At 41.5% G+C, this 19,302-nt stretch overlaps 1 protein-coding gene across 1 annotated transcript; it reads left to right on the forward strand.

The window, feature by feature from the left end:
* The first annotated feature begins 319 nt into the window (after window positions 1-319).
* On the forward strand, window positions 320-19,154 carry LOC149444898 (Fc receptor-like protein 5). The gene is made up of 7 exons (XM_089654418.1): window positions 320-419; window positions 2,284-2,304; window positions 5,881-6,135; window positions 7,613-7,870; window positions 12,796-13,101; window positions 16,135-16,413; window positions 18,868-19,154. The coding sequence occupies exons 1-7, from the start codon at window positions 320-322 to the stop codon at window positions 19,152-19,154; spliced, it is 1,506 nt and encodes a 501-aa protein (XP_089510544.1).
* Window positions 19,155-19,302: the final 148 nt, after the last annotated feature.

A 19,302-nucleotide genomic window follows, 5' to 3' on the forward strand; every position in this document is an offset into this window, starting at 1 on the left:
CTCTAATATTAATGGTTGAAAAAATTGAAATAAATAAATTAGCAGAAAAATAATAGCTAAAGACTGATGAGAGAAGGAATTAACTGGGACAGAGTAGGTTAACATTTAATTGAAAAAAAAAAAAAGAAATTGATCATTTGACCCTTCTAGTTTGGGGTAACCCACTGCAAGTGTCAAATTTATTTTTTTTAACTGGAGTTCAGCTTTAAAGAAAAATCATCATTGCAACTTTTTTACGTGCTCATTTCCTTTGCTTTATTTTTAGTTATGTTATTTGTTTCTTTGACCTTTTTTTGCGGGCGCTCATAACACCATTGACATGTTCCGGAAAACCAAGTCCTCATACGTTCTATACATGCTAATATTTAGCCACAAAACTGCAATGATGGTCCAGTACACAGCTCTGATAGTCTTCATCTGTAAGTATCTACTTTTACTATTGTCAGTATTTAATTATCGACCTATTTACCTTTATGTTGCCATATACACTCACCGACGACTTTATTAGATGCAATTGCTTGGTAACACAAATTGTTAATCAGCCAATCACATAGTAGAAACTCAATGCATTTAGGCATTTAGCCGTGATAAAGACGACTTGCTGAAGTTCAAACCGTACATCAGAATGGAGAAGAAATGGGATTTAGGTGACTTTGAACGTGGCATGGTTGTTGGTGCCAGACGGGCTGGTTTGAGTATTGTCAGGGCAGGGCTGTGGAACGGACAGGTAGGCCTAGTGGCAGGGTAACGCACTGGCTGACGACAACCACCACCAACAGACTGAAGTCCCTCAGGGCGCGGAGTCTAAGTCCCAGGCTGCCCTTCACCAGGGCCCCTGATGGTGGGGATGGACTTGACGCAACCAGGGACCAGGTCGCGGCCCCCAAGACACCCCAGCTGCGGTAATGGCCGCCGCCAATGGCGTGTAGTTGGTGAGAATGACAATAGCGTAGTCAGACAAGCCGGGTCAATAACAACGGGACAAAACAGTACAGAACAGTAGACAGAGAATCACAGGTCACGGGCCGGGTTCAGCAACGGAAGGTCAGATCAAAGGGAAACGCAGAGAATGGTCTTAGTCACAAGCCGAGTCAGAATACCAGAAGAGTCACGAGCGTATACACAGAGCTGTAGCAAGACAAAGACACAAGACACAAGTGCAAAGAGCATGTGCAGATCCCAGGCTTATATGTACTCAGCCACACCCCTCTGGGGGATGGACCTCAGAGACCTGAAGGCATAAAAGATTCCCATCATGCTCAGCAGAAATCCAAGATGGATGCTAGCACATGGAGTAACATAACCTCTGGGAAAAGGTAGGACCTTGACAAGTATGTCAAAAATTGCTGATCTGCTGGGATTTTTTCCACAACCATCTCTAGGGTTTACAGAGAATGGTCCTGAAAAAGAGAAAATATCCAGTGAGAGGCTGTTGTGTGGAGGAAAATGCCTTGTTGATGTCAGAGGTCAGAGGAGAATGGGCAGACCGGTTTAAGATGATAGAAAGGCAACAGTAACTCATGACAATATGGACCAACATCTCTGAGGAATGTTTTCAACACGTTGTTGAATTTATGCCACGAAGAATGAAGGCAGTTCTGAAGGCAAGAGGAGGTCCAACCAGATACTAGCAAGGTGGACCTAATAAAGTGGCCGTTGAGTGTATATCCTACATGTTGTTACTTATTCTACTTATTCAGTGAACGAGGATCTAGTCATTTTTTTTAACACAGTTGTGAAAAATAGAATGATTTTACTTGAAGAGGCGGGACATTCTATCATCCTCATGGGACTTGTAGTTTGGCAACACCTGGAGGGCCGCCAGTTTGACACCCGTGCTTCTAGAATGCAGGGGAAAACATTCAAACCAGCAGACTGTGAAGCACAGAACAGTCCAAAGCAATCAACAACTCCACTGTAGACAACATTAGAGTTTGAGCTTCACTGATTACAGAGGAGCCCAAAAGAACTAAATTTGCCAAACAACCTAGCAACCTAACTGAGGAAGGGGGGGGGGGTGATAAAATCGTATCTCCATCCCCTTCATCAGGATTTGAACAAACCAGCTGCTGATGGTTTGCTGTGCAAAATCACATTGTCAATAAAAAAAAAAACTTGTATTTTGACTTGAGTATTATCATATGGGGCTTCAATTATTACTCACAATTAACACATCATACAGTATATTTATATATATTTATAATTCTTTTTGTAGACACAATGTTTTTGCATAGACTGCCATTTGTATTTCAAATATGTAACAGTTTTTGTTTTATTTTACAGCCACGATCCTTGGACACTCAGGTGAGTCTTTATTTTAGATCTATCATTCATTCAATCAATCAATCGATTTTGCTAAATTATTGAAATGGCAGAAACATAAAGAGGATTCTAGTAGCTATGGAGTTAAATTGTTACTTGTGAGCCACAAGGAGTTATTTACTAAATACAAACTATAATATTACTAAATTAAGTGCATAAAAAACATATATATTAGATCGCAAGGTACTACATACACCCTCTCTAGGTGTGTAAATGTAAACCATATAATCCAATTTTGTACCGCGCTCCAATATATTCTACCTCATGTGATATAGTGAATACCTGTGTGTGTCTCCAATTGACAAACAATTACATCAAACTATGATACTTAAATCCATAATTAGTATAAATGTGAAAGATATTAAATTTTCTATAAGTGAAAAAACAGAAAATAAGGTGAGAGAGGAGACTATTTCTATGCTATGATCTCCCAAATAGATTGATATTTCTCCTCTGTGTTTAATTTTAATCTGAACAAAACATCTATAATGTTAAAATGTATGTGGGGAAAAATATGTATATTTTTCTATTTATGTAGTATATTATTTAGTCATTCAGATGGGTACATCATATAATGTGCCGTTCAATTTGCCATATGATAGTCCTCCTCTGTATGAATTGAGATGGTATATTCAAACTGGATAATATTATAGATCTGTGTCCACTGTGTGAACCTCTCTCTCCTTAGCACAGCCTCCTCAATAGATCATTCTCCACTGGCTGCTTGGCTTAATCCTCCATATTTGGAACATAAAAAGAAGGGAAAAGAAACATAGTGTCTTATCCGGGATTACAGTTGTTTAATGTGCTTTGATTTTCCACTCACATGGTGAAAGATATAATAGCGCTTTACATAAAATGTATCCAAATCGCATTAAGATCAGCCTCATAGGTGTGTCTGCCTTCAGTGTGTATACTCGCCGTTCCTCTGTGGATGCGTGATGATGTCACCGCCCCTCCCCTACGCGTTACGCTACAGGGACTCGTAGCTTCCTCTGGGGGATGTAGTTTTTCTATTGATCTATTGAGAAGGCTGTGCTAAGGAGAGAGAGGTTCACGCAGTGGACACAGATCTATAATATTATCCAGTTTGAATATACCATCTCAATTCATACAGAGGAGGACTATCATATGGCAAATTGAACGGCACATTATATGATGTACCCATCTGAATGACTAAATAATATACTACATAAATAGAAAAATATACATATTTTTCCCCACATACATTTTAACATTATAGATGTTTTGTTCAGATTAAAATTAAACACAGAGGAGAAATATCAATCTATTTGGGAGATCATAGCATAGAAATAGTCTCCTCTCTCACCTTATTTTCTGTTTTTTCACTTATAGAAAATTTTATATCTTTCACATTTATACTAATTATGGATTTAAGTATCATAGTTTGATGTAATTGTTTGTCAATTGGAGACACACACAGGTATTCACTATATCACATGAGGTAGAATATATTGGAGCGCGGTACAATATTGGATTATATGGATTCTAGTAGCTACATACATACTGTATCTCAATGCACCCTTTCAACACTGAAAATACCGCATACTCCTGATCGTGTGGATATGATGTTTGTACATCATGATTCCAGAACACCGATCGCTGTACGGGACCTCTGTGTGAGGTCCTGATCATGTGATCACTGATTGGCCAATCACTTCTGACATCATTGCTTACTACGTGTGAATGATTACAGAGGTCACATGGTACAAGGCTATTCACAACAGCCTTGTACCATGTGACAAGCTTTTTAAAAATGATAATTTTTGGTTATAAACTAATTTGTGTTATTTTTTTTTTACTAAAAAGATAACTGAATAAATTTTGTCCAAGATTTATGAAGAAAGATTATTTATTTTCAAAATTTTATAAGAAAAACACTTTTTTTTGTTCCAAATTTTTGGAATTTTTCATTTATAAAAAATCCCAGTAGTGAATAAATACCACCAAAATAAAGTTTTATCTATCTCAAAAAAATGTTAAAAAATTCAAATGGGTACAGTGTTGCATGACCGCGCAATTGTCATTCAAAGTGTGATAGCGCTGAAAGCTGAAAATTGGTCTGGACTGGAAGGGGATGAAAGTGTCCGGACTGGAAGGGGATGAAAGTGTCAGGACTGGAAGGGGGTGAAAGTGTCAGGACTGGAAGGGGGTGAAAGTGTCCGGACTGGAAGGGGGGAAAGTGTCCGGACTGGAAGGGGATGAAAGTGTCAGGACTGGAAGGGGATGAAAGTGTCCGGACTGGAAGGGGGTGAAAGTGTCCGGACTGGAAGTGGTTAACTTTGTTGCCCTTCTCTGGACTCTCTCCAGTTCCAGCACATCTTTCCTGAGAACTGGTGACCAGAACTCATACCACTCCAGACCAGTCAGAGTATACACTATTTATCACCATCCTCTGTACGGCCCCTGTAACCAATTTTCTATCCATGTACAAACCCTATGGTTCATGCCTACAGACCTCAGTTTGTAAATTAAGCGTTTATGGGGACTGTGTCGAATGCTTTTACAAAATCTAGATACACCACATCCACAGGCCTTCCCTTATCTAGATGGCAGCTCACCTTCTCATAGAATGTTAACAGATTGGTTTGGCAAGAATGATCTTTAGTAAAGCCATGCTGATTAATACTAATGATACCATTTTCATCAGCAAAATCTTGGATGTTGTCCCTTATCATCCCCTCCAATAGTTTACATACTATTGATGTTAGACTGTCTGGCCTGTCGTTTCTAGGAACATATCTCTGGCCTTTTTTATATATTGGTACCACGTTGACCCTTCACCAATCTGCTGGTACCATTCCTGTCAGTATGCTGTCTGATCACTGCGAATCCCGCACTGCAGCAGTGTGAACCTAGACTCAAGTGACTAGCTTTCGAGGGACCCTTCTGTGACAGGATTATGTTTAAGGCACCCTGTGCCTGTTAAGGGGTACAGGGTGTGTATGTGAATGTCTGAGTCTTGTGTATAGTGTGTGTTCCTTTGTTCTCGGCCACATGGCTGTCCATTGTCTGTTTGCCATGTGCTACCCCCCATTGTGCTGTGTCTTCCTGTCCAGCCAACTATTATGGGATGTACTGTTTGTGTATTGGTGTGGGGGTTGGTCAATGTCCTTTACCATGTGTTTCATCCCATTGTTCTGTGTCTTGGTTGGATGGGGAGGGGTGATGAGGTGTTTCCTGCCTATACTGTAGCCCTTCCCACTGATAGGGTGGGCTGATGATGTGTTTCCTGTCCCTGGTTGTCTTTCCCTGCCCTCTGTATAAAACATGTTGTTTGTGTACAATAAAAGGAGTTGGCTTTCTGTCTTAAGAAGAGCTGGGTGTTGTATATTTTCCTGAGGGATTTCAAGGGTGTGGTCCGTGGATGGTGTTCGGACAGGGGAAGCTGCGGTATAACGGAATATACCCAAGTGCGGTCGGGTACCGGTTCTGTTACACCTTCTATTCTGCATTATAGCAGAATACTACAAAACTACATTTTATTGTGTGCAGTTAACTTGGCATAAGTTGCAATTCCATTTGAATCCTCTTCAGGATCAGCAGTCAGCCCTGTGGTAACCTTCACCCCAAATGTGAGGAAGATCTTCACAGTAGAGTCTATGAGAATGACGTGTGATGTGGGGTCTACTGCAAGCGGAGAGCTGACCTACGTCTGGTACAAAGATGGTAACAGGGTGTTTGACGGAAAAATCTATAACATTACATCTGCAAAGATTGTGCATAGCGGGAACTACAGATGCTGGGCCAATGGAGAAGGAAGTGACACTGTCAGACTGGATGTCGTTGCTGGTTAGTTGGAAATGTACAATTTAATGTGTTCTTTGTCCATGCCAGACCCTCTTAGGGTCTACTGTATATCAACAGGTTCTTTTTCCATAATCAGTGCAAGGCAGCCAGGCCCACAGCAACAGTCCATCCACAATGGCTCAATAAACAGTCTAGAGGTGTCTTGCCTTAGCACAAATAAAGAGGCTTTAATTACAAGATCCCAGTAACAGTCAGAGGTGTAGCCTCCAGTCTGGAAAAGAGGTGATGTCTAGGGATAAGCAGTCTAACTGGAGGAAAGTTCAAAACTAACCTCAGAAAGTACTATTGTACTGAAAGAGAAGCTGATGCTTGGAATAAACTTCCAGCAGAGGAAGTGAGCCAGTCAACAATAAATAGCTTCCAACATGCTTGGTACAAGCATAGATCTATACTCTAGACCAGTGGTCTCCAAACTGTGGCCTGGGGGTGGGGGGGGGCAGACGTGGCCCTTTGCATGCCTTCATCTGGCCCTTGGGGCACTATTTCAACAATGGGGCATAATTCCTCCCACTGACATATATGATGGGGCAGAATTCTTCCCAATGACACAAAAAATGGAGTCCACTAAAACCATTGATGGGGCACAATTCCTCTTAATGACACCAATGATGGGGCACAATTCCTCCCACTGACAGCAAAAATGGGGCATTGTTTTTTTCCCACTGATAGGATCTTTTCTGCTTCCAGTTGGTACAGTTCAGCCCCCCTAAAGTCTGAGGGACAGTAAACTGGCCCTCTGTTTTTAAAGTTTGGAGACCCTTGCCTGCTCTAGACAAAAAAGTTAATGAAAAAAACTCCCCAAAAAAAGGAAAAAAAAAAACAAAAATAAAAAAACAAATTGGGTGGACTCGATGGACCACTCGGTCTTTTTCTGCCGTCACTTTTCTGTGTTTCTATGTAATTGATAAAGGGAACATGGGGGTGCAGGGCACAAAGCATCTGTTGTATACCTATACTCAGTGCCGGGCCAAGACTATCCAGTCCCCCCTCCCAAGATTAGGTTTTCCCCGGTTGTCTTCTGCAACTGGGATCTATGATATTAGCACTACAGCATTGCCTGTTTGAGAGCCGCAAGATAAAACAAAATAAAAATTGTTGAGCGTCTTGCTGGCACCCCGAAATGCAGACCAGACCCTCACAAGCATGCCACTGGTGCAGTCAATGGACCGCACCATCAGAGACATCATTGCTCCTCTGTTCATGCTCCTCCTGTCAGGTAAGGCAGCCTGTAGGCAGCAGGGTGGGTCAGTAAAAGATGGAAGAGGTGAAGGCAGGTTCTCAGTCTGGTTGAAGGTACTCTGCAGGCTGCTTCCCCGCACAACACACTGCACCCGGGGCAGCTGCCCCTGCTGCCCCTCCTAGTCCCAGCTCTGCCCATACTACAAATGAACCTCATTGTAGAAGCAATACTGTGTCCTGTAACCATCATTTGATCGTGTGATGTGACTATGTGTTCCAGACCTGGTGATCCTGAAGGTTCCGCTCTATGTTCATGAAGGAGATGATCTGACTTTGGAATGTCGCCATCGTTTTGGCTACATGGAAAAATATACAACTTTCTACAAGGAAGATTCTGTCATTCCAAACCAGGGATATACATCTACATTACATGTAGGAATAGTAAACTGGATGAACAGCGGGAGATACAAATGTACAAAGGAAATAACTTTGTATCCAAATGCAACGTTCACAGATGAAGCTTTTATCTCCATACAAAGTAAGTCATAGGATCTTTACCTATCTAAGCTTTAACATAGCTTTAGGGTTTTATTAAACCTTTGGCTACCAGTTTACATTTGTGCCCACTTTTAAATGCACATTTTAGTCCTGAAGATGAGTTAAGCACCCAAACATTTTATATTTTCTGAAAGCAGAGACCCTGGGGAAAAAAATGGTAGTAGTTCCAATTTTTTTTATTTATGTCAAACGATGTTACTGCAATGTTTAATCAAACCCATATTTTGACTAGAGTGATGAAAGGTTACTTTTAGTGCACACAAACACATGATATTATCAAATTTTGGTGAAAAATATAAAATGGGGTTGCATCGAGTAAATAGACACCGAACATGCCAAGCCTTAAGAATTCACTCCTGAAATGGTGACAAACTTTGGTATCTAAAATTGTCCAAAGGCAATGCTTAAGGCTCCATGCACACTAGTGGTTTTTTTTTTAAGTTCAAAAAACGCTGGGAAAAAGCGCTGGTAATAGTTAGAGATGAGCGAATCGAACCAGGCGAACCGGAATTCGATACGAATTTCAGGAAAAATTCGATTCGCGGCGAATCCGAACATTTGCCTACTTCGGGTGCGCGAATCGGATTTTTCCCGATCAGCCGGCAAAAGTGTCCCTGCAGAGAGCTCCGCTATTTCTGACATTTCTCTGACAGTTCCTTCACATGTACAGCGGTTGAAACATTGTATCTATTTGTTTCCATTTAGGATACAGATGTTTCAACCGCTGTACATGTGAAGAAGCTGTCAGAGAAATGTCAGAAATAGAGGAACTCTGCACATACACTTTTTGCCGGTTTGGAATTCTTATTTTCATCCTACTTCTTCTTCTTCTTCTTCTTCTTCTTCTTCATCCTCATCCTCAGAAGAAGAAGAAGAGGATGAGGATGAAGAAGAAGAAGAAGTAGGATGAAAATAAGAATAATTCCAAGCCGGCAAAAAGTGTATCTGCAGAGCTCCTCTAAGTGTATCTGCAGAATGTCATTTATGGAAACAAATAGATACAATGTTTCAACCGCTGTATGGAGGGAATGTCCCAGAACTGTCAGAAATAGACTATTTCTGACAGTTCTGGGACATTCACTCCATACATGTCCCAGAACTGTCAGAAATAGACTATTTCTGACAGTTCTGGGACATTCCCTCCATACAGCGGTTGAAACCGCTGTATGGAGTGAATGTCACAGAACTGTCAGAAATAGACAGAAACTGTCACAGAACTGTCCTTCTTCTCATCCTTCTCCTTCTTCTCATCCTTCTTCTCATCCTTCTTCTCATCCTTCTCCTTCTTCTCATCCTTCTCCTTCTTCTCATCCTTCTCCTTCTCCTTCTTCTCATCCTTCTCCTTCTTCTCATCCTTCTTCTCATCCTTCTCCTTCTTCTCATCCTCCTTCTCATCCTTCTCCTTCTTCTCATCCTTCTTCTCATCCTTCTCCTTCTTCTCATCCTTCTTCTCATCCTTCTCCTTCTTCTCATCCTTCTCCTTCTCCTTCTTCTCATCCTTCTCCTTCTTCTCATCCTTCTCCTTCTCCTTCTTCTCATCCTTCTCCTTCTTCTCATCCTTCTCCTTCTCCTTCTCCTTCTTCTCATCCTTCTCCTTCTTCTCATCCTTCTCCTTCTCCTTCTTCTCATCCTTCTCCTTCTTCTCATCCTTCTCCTTCTCCTTCTCCTTCCTCATCTCCAAGGGCATTTAAATTAAAGGTACAGTGCTCTGCACTAATTTAAAGGCTCTCTGAAGCCTAGAAACCCTTTTTATAAGTTAACTTCGTAGCGAATTAATTCGCATCGAATCGAATTTCTTCCTGAAATTCGCCGAATCAGCCGAATCGAATTTTTGAAAAATTCGCTCATCTCTAGTAATAGTGTTTTTAGTAGCATTTTAGTAGCGTTTTAGTAGTGCTCAGCATTAAAAATGCACTGGAATGCACTGGAGTGCACCAAAAACGCACTGGAACACACATGTCCCTATTTGAATTGAAGAAAAAGAGAGGGAAAAAATTAATTGAAATGTATAAAAAAAGCACTGGAACACGTCAAAAACACATAAAAAAAAGCACCGGAATGCACCAAAAACGCCATAAAAATGCACATGCAAAAACACATCCGTAACGCATCTGGACTGCGCTTCTATATTGTGAACCAGCCCTTAAAAGGCATCAGGGGCATATTAAAGCTTTACATGTCACCTCTGGACCCCATTGTTCCATTGAAGCTGATCAAGAACAGATAGTGCTTGATCAGCTTTTTCCTCGGCCACAGTGGCCAGGGAATTATAAAAAAAAAGGACACCCATGCTTCAAAAACCTCAATCAGAAAAATAAAATGAACACATGTGTAAATCATATAAATATAGAAAATATGTATAGGCAGTATGTATAAAAATATCCAGCTGCAGCTCACCAAATGTATTTAAATACCTCTAAAAACTAAAGAAAAAAGAGAGCTGCGCCATTTAATAAATACTAATGAAATACTATGTGTCAAAATATGAATAAAGTGTCCAATCTGTGCCCACTCACCGGATTTAGTTGACCCCTTGTAAGAAGGTCTATCAGTGCTCTTAATGTAACATTCTCCTCCTCCAGAAAAGATCACCCCCAAGAGGCACAAAACCAGACCTCCACAGGCGTATTCAATCACACATGGGAGTCATGAGAGACACAGACCAATAAGTATTGTGCACCGTCATTACTAAAAACTGTTCAAAATAAAATAAAAGGCACTCGCAATAGCAAGGTGACCATCCTGGCACCCAGAATTAATAGCTCACCAAGAATCAGGAACTGCGGCTGCTCCGCTCACCCTGGAGCCAGTGTGCGTTCCACCGAGCAGAAATGACATTACTGGAAGTCCCGCCTGTGTTTCATTACTGACTGAACGTCTTCAGGAACCCCTCCAGGGTGAGTGGGGTGGCAGTTTCCTATCGACACACCTTGAGGTATTTCAAAGAATTTATTAGGCCAAACGTAGCCTGAAAGAAGAGAGAATTAATAAGTGCATTTGTACAATCAGTAAAATGTTAAACACCTGCAGTATTCTGACTAACACTAATTAACAAAACCGATCTGCATTCACCTAACAGCATATAAATACAGTCCTAACTTGCTATATGAGTGTCAGAGATGCGGGTGTGACCAGAAGTGTGTGGACTGACACAGGGAAACGCAGGCTTCAGATATGGTATAAATAAGACAATTTATTAAGACTAACAATACAAATATAAACGCAGTGCACCAAACCCCAAGCTAACACAAAAAAATACAACAAGGTGAAACAAACCCAAACCTAAACTGATACAGATACACAGGTACATACACATATAGAGCACAACGTAGTCAGGCAGGCCGGGTCGATAACTATCGGGCAGGTAGGTACAGGGGGTCAGGCAGAGGGATGGTCAGGGTCACAAGCCAGGGATCAAACAGGAGAAGTCAGCAGAGGTCAGGATCAGGCAGGGTCGGCAACAAGTCAGGCAAGGACAGGGACAGGAACAGGAATGCAGGTTACAAGGTACAGGGGCCCATGGAAAAACACACACCAAGGCACAGACTGCAGGTCTGGCCATTCCTTAAATACACCTGCAATCAGCCCCAGGTGATGGCTAATTGCCGAAGTGAACCTCTGGTTGTTGAGAGCACCCGCTGGCCAGCCCTGGTACTGTAGCCCACAAGGCAGGTGAGTCCCACCATTATTGGCAAGTCCATTCCTGACAAGGAGTCCCAGTTTAATCCTACTGGCCAGTGATTGAAGGAAAAAAATATTGGCCGGCAAAGTTGGGGCCCTTGAAAAAAGCACAAGCAGACAAGAGATTAACTTGTATGGTGTTTCTCTCCTACCAGACCCAGGACCCCCCTTCTGGGTCTCCAAGCACATAGTCTGGTTCAGTTCTAGTCCTCAGAGCGGGATAGGACTTGCTGTGATGTCTCTCTTTAAATCCTCCTCAGACAGTCTCTCCTTTCCTTCCTCACGAGCGTTAGAAGTGCTTTCCACTACAGTCTAATCTTGCCAGGCATCGAATTCACACCTCACACCCTCCCAGGGAGAAGGTTCTCCATCTCTTTCTTTGCTTCTCTGAGTTCTCACCCATCAGTTATGACAGGGATTCATTCAGCTAACAGCAGCCCAGTCTTTTCCCCACATACCTGCTTGCATCAAGACAGTCCTCTCCTTTTACCTCAGCAACCTACCAGCCTCCCCTTCTTCTTGCTCTGTTACATCAACCAATCATCCTCCTCTAGGAACAAATCAGACCCGGCCAAGATGGCTTCCCCATGCACTTGAAACACACCCTAGATCAGCATTAAAAAGTGGTCTCCATAATGAGGGCTGCATGCATCACTTCTGCATTAATGAACATTCAGTTTAACCCTGTCCACACTGCAGAAGGATAATACAGCAGTAACAAAGGAAGACGTTCCGCAGCAGTTATCAGCTACAGTCCTGGGTACAGTCAGTTTACAAGGCTGTTCTGCCACGAACATAATCCGTAATTCCCTGAAAGTGAAAATTGTTGGTTATGTGTTAGAGAAGACACTGGTAGTGATGAGGCAGAAGTCTGACTTTACTTGTGTGGCTTAAGTTACAAACATACAGAGCACATTTCAGCAGTGATAGCAGACATGTTACTTCCTGAAGAGAGATAGAGAAGACATAGAACCAACAAGTTTTACACATGCACAACTAGTAACCTTTAGAGTACAGTGCCATCTACTGGTCAAGTGATATTAACACAGAAATACTATATACAATACATTATGGTACATGCTGTTGCATTCCCAACAAAAATAAATAAAACAGGGCAAGGAGGAAGGCAATAAATTGAAAGTATTGCACTTGCATCAGCCCATTTTGTACGGTGTGATGTGAATTCTGCACTCATCAATACAAAAAGATACATTACTATTACAGATTGTCTATGTGATTACTTTTTAGAGCTATTTGAAATCCCAAAGATAAAAGTAACCCCAGATCCAGTGGTAGAAGGTGATGCGATGTCCCTGACATGTGACACCAGTCTCAGCCCTCTCAGACCGAGGACAGAACTGAAATTTGCTTTTCACAAAGAAGGATGGAATGTCAAACAATTCACTTTGCATAATCAATATAAAGTTCAGTCTGCTGAGGTGAAGGACTCTGGGAAATATTCCTGTGAAGTGACAACTGCAACCAACAGTGTAAAGAAGAGGAGTCAGGAGATATTGGTCAAGATAAACGGTGAGTCAGTCACAGGACCAACCAAGGGATTGCGGAACATTTTATAGCAGGTTTGTGAGGATTAGCATTTAATTAAAAATGAATGAACCATAATTTCACTCCAAACTTTCAATGATGCCCAGGCTGAACTGCAATAGTCCCTAAATATAAGAGATGCACAAACCTCTTGGTATGTAGCACCCCTCACCCCCTACAATCCGTTAGGGACCCCCAAGTGGCTCAGGGGGCTGATATTTAATTTAAACATTATGTGGGCCCTAAGGTACCACTAAATACCAAGCAGCACAATGTCAAATGCACAGTGCCAGAGTTGGACCCCTGACCAGCACATCCTACCTGGCATCAACAAGTCAAACTGTTCAAAACATTTCATTAAGCATCTGGTGTGATCGGGGATAGGGAGGAGGAATAGGGGAGGAGGAAACAGTTCACTGGTCCAACGTTTTATTAAAGAACAAAGACACATAAGGGAGAGTGGGGGAAGGAGAAATCTTCTCAGACGTCCTTTTCCTCATTAACGTCCATAGGTTTATACTCTATGAGTAGACTGTGGACCAGTCTGCAACGGTCTTCAATAGACATCAGTACAAACTGACCATTAATTTACTGATGGTTGGCACCCTGTCCTCTCATTCTGGTGGTTGAGGCCCTTTCTGGTGACCCACAGTACAAAGTTTTCAAGTTCATGCACTTGGACCCTCAACAGGTCCTGTGAAAGGGGCACTGTTGGAAGACGTGCAAAGCAGTTTCTGTGTGAATGATGCAAAAGGGGCAATGCCGATATCTCCACAGGTTTTTGGCATGCATGAAAGTTCTCAACCCCTTTTTGGATCGCTATCCATGCCAGATCCTTGTACCATATTGTGAGTCTCTTTGAAGAAACATTCCTCCAGACCACTTTACAAGTGGCTAAAGGTAGGCCAGGAACAGGCTCCACAGTGTCCTTGTCTCTGATCAGCTTGTAGACTTTGGTTTCCACAAGTCAGGCTTAACTCCTTCCAGCTCCTGCTCCTTTTAATAGTCAACCTAAGAGATGGATCATTGACTTGGGTGAAAGAGCTTGGGTGCCAGTCACTTTAAGACAGTTCCACAGAGTTTGTTATATGACCAGATAATCTCAAACAGTAAGGGAATAAGGCACAGGATACCCAAAAGAAAGAACAGTGCAGACCACAAATGTCTACTCAAAACAAAAAAAGGAACTTTAAAGGAGGCCAGAGCTCTGTATTATTCAGATTTGGATCAGCTTCAGCTCAGCACACTAACCCCTTGGATGAGCCACCAGAACTTCCTGCAATGTTCACTAATATAAGCTTCTCCCCAGCTCTTCAGGACATTCTTCAGCAGCAAAGTCTTCACTCCTGATGTTCCAATCCAAGCAATCACCTTCCTAGAGGACAGCAGGAAGCTTCAGGCCTCAAAGTTTAGGACAGGAATAAACAGCAACATACACTCTCCAGGAAGAGCCTGGGAAGCAACATAGGCTTTCCAAGGTCACTCCCAAATGTTTAAACCCTTCCCCAGCATGCACCACTAATGCAGCCACCATCTTTCCAACCGTTTTCTTCATTCCGGTTAAAGCTGAGGTTTAGGTATAGCAATTTTTACATAGATAACTTATGATAATCCGCGCTCTACTTTTGCCTACCCTTTTCTATATAATATATAAATTAAAGATAGTTATAATAGTAATATAAATTTTGAGTGTGATGTAATTTTGTTGTCCAGCCACTTATCCACTTGATTTACCTAAATTGATTTATTTATAATTTCCTAGTACTTAATTCAAAAAATGTTATCTGTAATTAGATCCAATTGTAATATATGTAAAATAAATGAATTAATTAAATATATGCGGTTTATAATTTGCACAATATTTTTGCACATTTTTTGCACATTTTTTGCACATAGTCTTGAGGTTATTTATTTTATGAATTGAATTTGGAGTTTTTTGTTTTTTAATTATATTACTTCACATATTTTAATTTTATTTATACACATGAAATTTATAGTAGGTATGATATTATTTGCGCATTAGATTAATCAAATTCACAAATAGTTGTATATATTTTTTTACACACTGGCACAAATATTTAATGAATTCATTTATTTTACATATATTACAATTGGATCTAATTACAGATAAATTTTTTTGAATTAAGTACTAGGAAATTATAAGTAAATCAATTTAAGTAAATCAAGTGGATAAGTGGCTGGACAACAAAATTACATCACACTCAAAATTTATATTACTATTATAACTATCTTAAATTATATATTATATAGAAAAGGGTAGGCAAAAGTAGAGCGCGGATTATCATAAGTTATCTATTTATAATATTCACATCCTATGAGAGTGAAATATATTCCAGCGATCTAACTTATTATTTCTCAGACTCCAGTGGCTCACAAGTACATCATAATAGCAATTTTTACATAGTTACACTGGTCCAGCTTGCACCAATGTACGTTTGTATGTGCTATGCCTGTGGGATATCCATGTAAGTTGGAGATCAATGTAGTAGGCATCAATACTCTAGTGATCTCTGCTAGCTTCCAGGTCCTGTGCCAAGCGGCTGTCCTGCTGCATTGTGCACAAAGGAAGGTGTCTGCTCGCAGAGACACCATTCAGGGAACACTTTGCTTTTTCCCAATGAATGCAAAGTGTTCTCTGGTTGGAGAAGGTGCAGTGGTGGTATCACAATCTTCACCTTGTCCAGTCCACATACATACTTAGATTGATCCAAGCTGGTCCAATGTAACAAATTCTTACATTCAATTACAACCTTAGCTTTAGCCTTACCACTATTTATTGAGCACTTAATATTTATTCTCAGCATGTAATCCCTAAAAATTTTAACCCCAAGTCTAATACAAACTCCAAACTGAATCATAATGCTAATTAACCCTTGTTGTAGTGAATAGCCACCTCAACATGGGTCAGGGGTCTCATAGCATGCTAGTAGCTCACCTGTTGTTTTTGCACATAGAAAAAGCAGTAATATTTTTCCTCCTGGATTTTCCTCTCTGCAGAACTGTTCGAAAGTCCAAGAATTATGAAAATCCAAAATCCGATGGTAGATGGAGATCCCATGACTCTAATATGTGAAACAAGACTCATGTTCAAACAGAGGACAGAACTGCAATTTGCTTTCTACAGAGATGAATGGAAAGTTCAGGAATTCAGTTCATCCAGTCAATATGAAGTCCATTCTGCCAGGCTGGAGGATTCTGGGACTTATTCCTGTGACGTGAGAGCTTCAAATGGCAAAGTGGGGAAACGTAGTGACTTCATCCCTATTATGATAAAAGGTGAATGTGAGTTATTGCTGAACAGATCACAAATATACCCCCCGGGCTTAGATTAAAAGACAATCTGTGCAGAATTACAGACTATCACCCAACCATTCCAATTATGTCCAACACATACTGGATCTGGATCAACTGTGGGTATAGGATTCTACCTTTTTTTTCTTTTTTGATGGTTGAACTGGATGGACTTTTGTCTTTGTTCAGCCAGACTAACTATGTAACTATGCCGTTTAGGCTACTAGCAACTTATGGAGACGAGCAGCAACATTTTATTACATTTCTGTCAAATTTAAACCTAATTGACTCCAAAATTGATAATGTTATTGTCACAATTTGTTGATTTTTTGGGCAAAATTCATTGATATTAAAGCTGAACTCTAGATTTTGATTTTTTTTTTTGCATAGTTACATTGGTTCAGCTTGGCACAATGTAAGTATGCATATTGCATACCTATAGAACCACAATGGAAGCAGAGAATCACTGTAGTATTCACTACTACAACAGCGATCGCTGCTTTGTGCCTAGTACAGTCTTATCTCAACCAGGGTTCCTTGGAACCTTAGGGTTCCTTCAACAGTTGCTTGAGGTTCCTTGAGCTGTGGCTTTATGACCTCCCATTTGATGGTGCTGCATAATTCTGGGGCTAGTGCCTCTTGCAAGAGCCAGCTGCATGACACCAATTACTTTTTTTAGCTATATGTAAGGGTGACACTCACAACACCACTGTAAGGGGGGCATTCCTCCCACTGACCACCAATGTAAAGAGCATTCTTCTCATTGACCACCAACGCAAGGAGCATTCTTCCCACTGACCACCATTGTAAGGGACATTCTTCCCAATGACCACCAATGTAAGGAACATTCTTCCCACTGGTCACTAGTGTAAGGAGCCTTCTTATCACTGGCCACCAATGTAGTGGTAATTCTTCCCACTGGCAACCAAATCAAGGAGCATTCTTCCCACTGACCACCAATGTAAGGAGCATTCTTCCCACTGACCACCAATGTAAGGGACATTCTTCCCACTGACCACCAATGTAAGGGACATTCTTCCCACTGACCTCCAATGTAAGGAGCATTCTTCCCACTGACCACCAATGTAAGGGACATTCTTCCCACTGACCTCCAATGTAAGGAGCATTCTTCCCACTGATCACCAATGTAAGGGACATTCTTCCCACTGACCACCAATGTAAGGAGCATTCTTCCCACTGACCACCAATGTAAGGGACATTCTTCCCACTGACCACCAATGTAAGGAGCATTCTTCCTACTGGCCACCAATGTAAGAAGCAATCTTTCCACTGGATACCAGTTTATGGAGCATTCTTCCCAATAGCCACCAGTGTAAGGAGCATTTTTCCCTCTGATCACTAATGTAAGAAACATTCTTCACACTGACCACCGATTTAAGGAGCATTCTTCCCACTGATCACCAATGTAAGGAGCATTCTTCCCACTGTCTCCCAATACTTTGGTTTTATCAGGGGTTGCACAAGACTTAAAAATTGTTTAAAGGATTCCTCTGGGGTAAAAAGGTTGAGAAAGGTAGGCCTAGTGGCTGTCCTGCTACCTAGAAGCCACAGAGAGTCACTCACTTGGCACATGTGCAATTCATAGAATGTCCTTTCATTTATCTCTATGAGTGAAAGGCTTTCCCTTTTTGGGCAAGGTGGAAATAGTGGCATCACCATCCCACCTCTCCACTTCATGAAATTAGGGAATGGCTTGCTTTCTTTGCATTGAGAAAAATGAAAGACGTTCTGTGAATTGCACCTGTGCCAAGCAAGCAAACCCCTAGGCCCCAGAGGAAAACGGCGAATACTGTACGTAAGGGTGACACTCACAACACCACTGTAAGGGGGGCATTCTTGCCACTGATCACCAATGTAAGGAGCATTCTTCCTGGTGGCCACCAATGTAAGGAGCATTTTTCCCACCAGGGGCCGACTGACCATTTGGAAACTCGGGCACTGCCCGAGGGCCCGGGGTCAGTAGGGGGCCCCATGAGATGCCCCTAGTACCTTTTTCATAGGCTTTTTTGAGTTTGGGCAAGGACACAGGGGCCCCATGATCCCCATGATTTGTCAGTCCGCCCCTGCTTCCCACTGACCACCAACGTAAGGAGCATTCTTCCCTTTGGCCACCAATGTAAGGAGCATTCTTCCTGGTGGCCACCAATGTAAGGAGCATTCTTCCTGGTGGCCACCAATGTAAGGGACATTCTTCCCATTGGCCACCAATTTTTCCAGAGGAAAGCAGCAAAGACTGCAGTAGTGGTGACCACTATGTTGATTCTCTGCGTCACATTAGTCCCAGTTGGACCAGTGTAACTATGCAAAAAATCTAATTCAGCTTTAATGGACACACAAATGTCATCAAATTTTCACAGAGTGTTGACACATCCTTTCTAGAAAATATGATTTTTCTTTTTTATTGCTTATTTTTTGCAGAGCTGTTTTCCACCCCAGTGCTAAATGTAAGCACATTCGAAGCCTTAGAAGGTGACACCATGACCATGAAGTGTGACACCAGTCTCAGTCCGCTCAGACAGAGGACAGAACTGCAGTTTGCTTTCTACAGAGATGGATGCCATGTTCAGGAATTTAATTTATCAGAACAATATGGAGTCCAGTCCGCTCAACTGGAGGATTCTGGGAATTATTGCTGTGAAGTGAGATCTGCATCCAACATTTCTAAGAAAAGCGAGGATGTCTTTGTTCAGATAAGAGGTAAGTAGTTTCATCATCAGTTATAAAAAAAAGTTACTCTACATATGTATGTACATCCAGTTCTGGGACAAGGTCATCCAGTGCCCTGGGCAAAGATGACAAACCTGTGACCACCCCCACCCTGAGCATCAGTAGAGTCAATAAGACAGTTAGAGA

The sequence above is a fragment of the Staurois parvus genome, unplaced genomic scaffold (genome assembly GCF_062004578.1).
Source record: "Staurois parvus isolate SC_StPar_1 unplaced genomic scaffold, SC_StPar_1.0 ptg000766l, whole genome shotgun sequence".
NCBI classification, from domain to species: domain Eukaryota; kingdom Metazoa; phylum Chordata; class Amphibia; order Anura; family Ranidae; genus Staurois; species Staurois parvus.

Coding starts and splice junctions, on each gene's coding strand:
- LOC149444898 (XM_089654418.1), top strand. CDS start 320: ATGTTCCGGAAAACCAAGTCCTCATACGTTCTATACATGCTAATATTT. Junction 420..2,283: donor AGCTCTGATAGTCTTCATCT/GTAAGTATCTAC, acceptor TTTATTTTACAG/CCACGATCCTTGGACACTCA. Junction 13,102..16,134: donor GATATTGGTCAAGATAAACG/GTGAGTCAGTCA, acceptor TCCTCTCTGCAG/AACTGTTCGAAAGTCCAAGA.